At 36.6% G+C, this 7991-nt stretch overlaps 1 protein-coding gene across 2 annotated transcripts in view; it reads left to right on the top strand.

Annotated features, from left to right (window-relative positions):
* Positions 1-7283, top strand: part of USPL1 (ubiquitin specific peptidase like 1) — a 34068-nt gene extending 26785 nt beyond the window's left edge. For both annotated transcript variants that reach the window (XM_035003600.1, XM_035003602.1), the window contains 2 exons: positions 2691-2848; positions 4840-7283. In XM_035003600.1, the coding sequence (XP_034859491.1) occupies positions 2691-2848; positions 4840-6716 (2035 nt within the window). In that variant the 3' untranslated portion in view covers positions 6717-7283. The remainder of the gene's footprint in view (positions 1-2690; positions 2849-4839) is intronic.
* The last annotated feature ends 708 nt before the right edge of the window (positions 7284-7991 follow it).

The raw sequence follows: 7991 nt of genomic DNA, 5'->3' as shown, positions 1-7991 counted from the left end.
CAGAGGGAGAAGCAGGCTCCCCGCGGAGCAGGGAGCCTGATGCGGGACTCAATCCAGGGACTCCAGGATCATGACCCGAGCCGAAGGCAGTCGCTTAACCAACTGAGCCACCCAGGCGCCCTTTTTTTTTTTTTTTTTTTTAAACTAAAGGTTAGGGGAGGCTAAGAAGAGAAATTAGATGTTTCTGGTCTTTGCTTATAGGCCTTATTAAAGTGTCATCAAAGTATCTTTAAATATAATGATTTTGAGACTTTCTTCCAAGCAGATAAACTAAACCATCCCCTACAAAAGTTTGGATGGAGTACTGATATATAAAATAGTTAAAATTATGTTTCTTAATTTAAATCTGCATTGTGTGGCACAAAATGCTTATTATTTTATGAGATCCTTGAACTTACCTCCGAAGAATATAGTTGTAAACCTTTGTTTAACAGTTGAATTTTTCTGAAGAAGTATTTTGTTATAATTAATATGAACCAATTCTAATTATTTTAATTACATCTGATTTTACTCATATATTTCATTTTTTTGTCATAGAATCTGAAACGGGAAATCGTTCAGTGATGTAATTAGATCTAAAATATAATGAGATTTAAAAATTATATTTGCAGTTTTTTTGCCTAAAGCCTACATTATTACAGTTCAGAAATACATATATGCACATTGTTAAATTTGCATTTTCTAAAATATGAGTTACTACGTTACATTAGTTGGGATTAGAAATAAAACACTTGTCCTCCAGGCCATTTGCACAAGACTGGCTGCTCTTCGTGGGACAGGGATTTGGTGTTTCCCTGCTGTCTGTGGGTAGCCAGGGCAGTTGGCACAGTTCCCTGTGTGCTGCTTTCTCTGTTTTCTGTTTTCTCTCTTCTCCTGAGGGTAGATCCTTATAATAAGAGGAGTTTAACCTAAAGTTAGGGAGGTGAATGCAAATGGATCTTGGCTTGAAATCTCTTGTGACTCTCATTCCAGTTCTGTTAAGCCATCCCATCCAATTTTTTTATGGTTGAGTCCGTACCTAACTTGATCCTCTCAGCTCTGAGCATCATCTTTGACATGCTAGGCATTGCAGGTAGGGAGAAGCCTGAGAACAAAATCTGTTGCCAAGCTAGGAGTAAAGTTGTACCCTCAGCTGAGAGGCCGCGTATGAGATGAGTTGGAATTATGGGTAGGAGGAACCTGTAACATTTAGGGGACACTAGAGTCTAGGGGACCAGAGAAGAAAATGAAGTAGAAAAGGATGAGCGGGGGCATATGCTTTTTAATTGAATCCAAGATGCCATCGTTTATAAGTTGCACCAGTTTTTAAATATGCCATTAAGAAAGAAATGCAGCCTATTTAACACTTTCTGTGTTTAACTCACATAAAGAAGGCAGGAAGTTCATGAGTTTTTGTAGTCTAGGGATCAACAAGAGTGTTTTAGTAACTAGCCTTAGAAGATATCTTGAAAAGGTATCTATCATATGAGACCAGGAGAATTAAATATTAGTACTTACAGAGTCATGCAGGTGCCTAAGCCTGCATATCCAGCTGTGAGAACAGATCTCTAGTTTCTCTGTGGATCATTGATTCAAAGGCACACTCTTCAAATGTTAACATGGGAGAACATCTAAGAATTGATGGCATGATAGAGTTTAGTTGGCAGTTTTCTTTCCTAGTGGTATATGTTATAACCAGTGGTATCTTAGATCAATTAGGTAGATATGATAAAAATCAAAGGGGGTTAGCATTATAGACAGTGTTACAGCACTTTTTATTTATAGGTACTTTAATTTTGAAGACTTGATTATTCCTCTAACATGATTGACAAGAGATAACTTACTAATTAATTATTCCTTGTCAGTCTGAATAATCTGCATTTTGGACATTGATTCAAGTTCATTTCAGCTGAATAAATTTTGATAAGGTAAGTAAGTTTGACAGCTGTTTAAATATTGGGAAAAGAGATATTCATCATTTTTCTTAAATCCTGAGAGCTTTGTTAAATTTGGTTATCTGAGGCCCATCATTAGGTTCTATGTTCTGGTTTGGTATGTTACTGAAATGATAAAGTGTATTTTTGAAATTATGGATGTCTTAAAGTTTATAGTACATCAGCCATTATGTTGTATTTTCTTCTCTGTTTTAGGTACAAATTAAACTTCCTAAGTAAAAGTTTTACTTTGTTGGACCTCTTTGCTTCTAGAAATAATAGTGAAATAGACCAAATTATTAGCATGTTGAGGTTTTTTAAATGTTTATTTCAGTGTCTTAGGTTTATTACTTTGTTTCACATACTACCTATAAAACAAAAGTAATTCATTTGGGCACTAGATGCCCAAGAAAATTGTAAAAGGCCTGGATTTTTCCCTGTGATTTTACAGAGTAGTTATGTTACCAAGAGATCTTTAAGCCAAAGCAGCATTGTGGCTTACAGAGCAATTTTTGCTTAATGGTCTGTGTTAGAGCCTTACTGCATGATAGCTTCCAACTGTCACTGATACCATCCTGAGAAGGGTTTACTGTTACATACTTCATAGAGTGAGTTCTCCGTTTCTAATTAAGGCACACATCTGGAGGTTCTCAAGAAAAATTAGTGCAGTTAGCCTTGAACATGTTATGTGTGACTTCCTTGCTTCAGACCATCTTTTGTGTAACCAGGCACAGGGCGTTACATTTGTTTGACTTCACTTGCCTTTCTCTCCCACAGAGTGTCTCCCGTACTCATGTTGCACTTTGTGGAAGGCTTGCCACATAACGACTTGCAGCACTATTCATTTCATTTTGAAGGCTGTCTTTATCAAATAACTTCTGTAGTTCAGTACCAAGCAAATAATCATTTTATAACATGGATTTTGGATGCGGATGGTAAGTATTTAAACCTTTTTCTTTTATGATAATAGGCATAGAGGCCAAATTCTAGATTTTTTTTTTTTTTAAAGGCAAACTTTGCCTTGACTCTTTTTTTCCTCTCATGTCTTGCCCTTGCCTTTAATTCTTCTGCCCCCTCCTCTCCTGTGTCACTCTAGTTTAGAATCACTCCTATCTTTGCTTTGTGTAAGTATGGGTATACACATGCATATACATATTTCTTTTCTGGACAGAAAAGGAGATCATATAATACTGTTGGTTTACAGTTTGCGTTTTCCCACTTAGTATGTTCGCTTTTACTCCATGAGAAATACATGGTCAGTATATAAAAATGAATGGTGGTGATTTTGATTTTTTTAGATATGTAACCATGTACTGCTTTTAAAAAGAAAGTGCATCGTACTGAAGGTTTTTAATTGAGAAAGGACAAAAATTTTGCTTAGTTTGCAGATGTTAGTAATATAAATAAAAATAAACATCTCTTGGGTGCCTGGCTAGCTCACTCAGTAGAGCATGTGACTCTTGATCTCAGGGTTGTGAGTTCAAGTCCCACATTGGGCATGGAGCCTACTTAAAAAGAAAAAAAAAAATTGAAAAAAAGAAAAGTAAACATCTATTTCTAGAACTGTGAAACAATATCTGAAATTCATAATTTATCTAAGATAAAGCCTTTATTTAAATAATTAAACTTTTCAGTAGAAGGTTAAATAGTATGGCTCATAATTTTTGCTAAGTTTTTCCTTTCACGTATCTAATACGGTTTAATACTGAGTTTGTTTTTCTCACAATGTTCACTTTGTCTTAAACAAGACCACTCAGCCCTGTAAAGTGTCATATTAGGCTGTTGGTAAGGGGTCTCTTTGATATTTTTTTCTCTTTTCTATTGTTTGGACACTTTTTATATTTGATATTTTCCTCTTGGGGATAGTTTGGGTGGATGACACAAAAATGTGTGGTAAAAGCACTTTGCAAACTAAAACTCACGTTATAAATACTGTCACCTTAAAGTTTTACCCTACTTCAGAATTGGGGGGAAGTGGTTCTCAATAACATAAGCAAAAACTAAACAAGCAACTTATTTATTTTAATTTTTTACTACATTCCAGGGAATCTGAAATCCTTTTCAGGTAGGTTAGATAGTTACATGGTTTCCATCCCTGACAACATATAAAAATCACGGTTACTTTATAAAAAATGTCTTGGCTTTCCCTTGTCATTGAATCGATCTTTGGGGATTAGGCCCAAATGTGACTTAAGTAATTCTAATGTGCATGTGTGGTGGTGAACCACTGATGTAAGCAAACAAAAGAGTCTCAAAGTTTTAATGGGTATAAAAGAAGAAATAGGTTCGTGTGGTTTATAAGGGTGTATCCATATTAATTTAGTGAATGGTTTTCTTGGGGCTTTTTTTGTGTGTAGAGGAGGTTAACCTCTTCCCTTGTAATCTATTACTTCGTTTTCACTTGACAAATGAGAAAATAGAAGCTCAGAAATAAAATAAGCAAACACCTAAAAACCTCCAAGGTTTTTTTTAACTAAAAAAAAGAGAAGAATTGAATTGAAATAAGAATTGAAACAAATGTGGGTACTTGAGGGTAACAGGCTTCCATTTATCTTGAAAATTCACATATATGGAAAAATTTAATCCATTTTCTGATGTTGTTGGATAAATTGGGTGATATACTATATTCTAAGTCACAAAAATTAAATAGACTTCTCTCTCGATTTTTGTGGGTATTGTAGGAAAGGGTAAAAACTATCTCAGTTTTTCAAATTTCTGGATGTTAGTCTATAACTTTTATTAGGCAAATAAGGACTTTAACCTTGGCAGAGAAAAATGGTGACATAAGTATAAGGCCATGTTCTTGAGTGTTCTCTTTTGGTGGATATTCAGGGATATAGCAGTTAAAATGGCCAGAAGAAAGTGAACCTCGGCTGGTGGGTTTTGAATGTCTAACCTCATTTACTGAACTTTCCTCATCCTCCAGGAAGTTGGCTGGAATGTGATGACCTTAAAGGTCTACGTTCTGAAAGGCATGAGAAATTTGAAGTTCCTGCTTCAGAGATACATATTGTTATTTGGGAAAGAAAAACACCTCATATGACAGATAAAGCATCTGCCTGCCTTCCACTTAAAAAGGCTAATGAGGAGGCTGCTCTCGGTGATGAGAAACCAGCCGCTCCAACATGGTGTTCTGGGGGTGACGCTGCCTCTGCTGAGCCGCCCTGCACAACCGGGACGGCAGTTGCACCGAGCCCTCTCTCACAGGGTGCATCTGTAACGCGTGGGCATCATGTACTTTCAGGTCCAGAAGGTTGGGTTGACAGTAATATTTTGTCTTTGACACTTGAAGAAATACAGGTTAACTCTGAATGTTTTCTCTTAGAAAATGAACCTGTGACAGAAAATGCAGGAGTTGGCAAAACAAATACGTTGCAATCAGAAGAGTCACTAATGGCTTCTTTAGTATCAGCTCCGTGTGTTGAAAAGCTTACTCAAGACCAATTCGTGAATGTAGGCTTGCCATCTCAAATTGTAGGGGCAAACATGCAGTTGGCACAGCCGAGTACAGAAGACACCGTAATTACTAAACCTGTGAATACTATGCATGCTACTGACCCTATAAACGGAGTAAAGCCAGTAGAAGTTGAGGGTACAGTTGCCCTAAAGAAGGACACTCCATTAAAACAATATCTTTCACCCAAAACTGAGAAATTAAAACCAGAACAAGCTGTTATAGCTCAGGTATCTAATTTGAAAAAAAATGAAACTGTGGCATTTTCTCAAACCATAACAGCGAAGTCAGTACAGAATTCATCTCTGAAAGAAACTCAGAAGAAACCATTTGTAGGAAGTTGGGTTAAAGGCTTATTAAGCAAGGGTGCTTCTTTTATGCCACCTTGTGTTTCAGCTCATAATAGAAACACTGTCACTGATTTGCAGCCTTCAGTTAAGGGGGCAAGTAATTTTGGTGGCTTTAAAACGAAAGGCATAAACCAAAAGGCTAACCGGGCATCCAGGAAAGCCAATAGGTGTGCAGGTAAGCCTCCTACAGTTAGTAACCCTCCATCAAGCCATCCATCGTCTGGTAGCACGACTTCTCGTGAATGTGCTAGTGTTACTGCTGATTCAGACGCTTTGAAGAAATGTGAAAACCCCTCCTGCGGAGCTCACCACAGTCACGATTCTTGTGTAAAAGAAAATGGTGTTTCTCCAGCAAACCACGGAGACTCAGTTGAGGGTCAGATTCATAAACTTCGTCTAAAACTTCTTAAAAAACTTAAGGCAAAAAAGAAGAAATTAGCTGCTCTTATGTCTTCCCCCCAAAAAGGAACACCTCCAACTGAAAATTTAGAACATGTGTCCCACTGTGGGTCTCCAAATGATTGTGAATCAATAGAAGACTTGTTAAAAGAACTACAGTGTCAGATTGATACTGCTGATAATAAATCTGGGTGCACCACGGTTCCATATAGTAGCCAAAGTCATGAGGAAATTTTAGCAGAATTACTGTCTCCTACAACTGTTGTCTCAACAGAGCACTCAGAAAATGGGGAGGCTGACTTTAGGTATTTAGAAATGGGAGATGACCACATCCCAGCACCAGTGTCTACTGAATTAAATGATATTCCCCAAAACACACATCTGAGACAGGACCATAATTACTGTAGCCCCAGCAAGAAAAATCAATGTGAAGTTCAGCCAGACTCAGTGACAAATAATGTCTGCATTAGGACATTGAACTTGGAAAGTTCCATGAAGACTGATATTTTTGATGAGTTTTTTTCCACTTCATTAAATTCTTTAGCAAATGACACATTAGACTTACCTCATTTTGATGAATATCTGTTTGAGAGTTGTTGAGTGCATGTTACCTCTTTTTAGTTTAATATTTATTATTGCTCTTGGAAAAACTTAGTATGTTATTAAGTAGTGTTTACACACTGGCCTTGTCATGAACAAAACGTAAGCTACTGAAGGCTTTTCCTTTGGTTCTACTCACAAAGCATGTAATCTGTTTTACAAATTAAAATGATCAAAAACTGGTTTTCCTTGTTTGCTTCATTTTGTATTATAGGACAAGGAAGATTTCAGAATGAAAACTGGAAAACTAATGTCTAGTTTCTGGCATTTTTTTACAGTTGGGTACATTAAATTCCTACATTTTAATTTTGGTTACACTGTTTTAGGAAAAACACTAGTTTGTACAAACTTAAGTCATTGTATATGGACTATAGAATGTGTGACTGTTTGGTAATGGTTCTGTGATCATATTAAGACCCTAAGCCTGTTTCTTATGTAATAGTTGAGTGCTGTGGAATGTAAACCTCCCCCCATACAACTTCTTTACTTACAAAAGATGGCAGGAAACCTTGTTACTAGAACTCTAAGTAATGTTACACATTTAATAAATGATCTCTAGCAGGAAAATAATCTATGTTTGTGTTAATAAGAGTTCACATTATCATAAATGCCCTCTTTCTCCCAGCACATGGTATTTCTGCGAGGAAAGTGGGACACCATCCAACAGTTCTGTTTTGGGAGAAAATAATAACCAGGTGCTTATTAGGCTTGCTATATGGGTTCTGTTTTGTATGAAACACTAATTCATTAAAACCCCAACATTTCTGTGAGCGAGATACCATTATCACATTTAACAGATAAAGAAAGAGCACAGAGCTTAGTAAATTGTACGGCTGGGATTGAGGAGCATGGTTACTACAGTGCTTAGAAGTATGTGTTCCACCTATCAGTTTTCATTTAAAGTTTGGATGCTTGAACAGCACCACTGCTGTAGTGATTGGAGTTAGTAGGAACCGTTACTAAGGTTTTAAGGGTGGAGGTCTTGGGATATTTACTTTGCCAGGGACTCGGCACTTCATGATTGATTTGTCAGTTTATTCCCAATCCCCCCACCCCCGCATTTTCTGATTACAAAAGTACTGCATGTTTGTCAGGAGAAATTGGGCAAATACAGAAAAATATGAAGATTTTGGATCATCCATTTTAACTACTGGTAATAGTGGTAATGACTACAAACATTTTCCTATTTTTATACATGTAGACTTTTAAAAATTCTATTGTACCTATTTGTACGATCTTAATGTTTAATGAGCATTTTTCCATCATAGTTTTGAC

Source organism: Mirounga leonina, unplaced genomic scaffold (assembly GCF_011800145.1).
Source record: "Mirounga leonina isolate KUSES-001 unplaced genomic scaffold, KU_Mleo_1.0 Mir_127, whole genome shotgun sequence".
In the NCBI taxonomy this organism is placed as follows: Eukaryota; Metazoa; Chordata; class Mammalia; order Carnivora; family Phocidae; genus Mirounga; species Mirounga leonina.
Note: the sequence above shows the minus strand (reverse complement) of the source record. Positions and strands in the feature narration are given on the sequence as shown.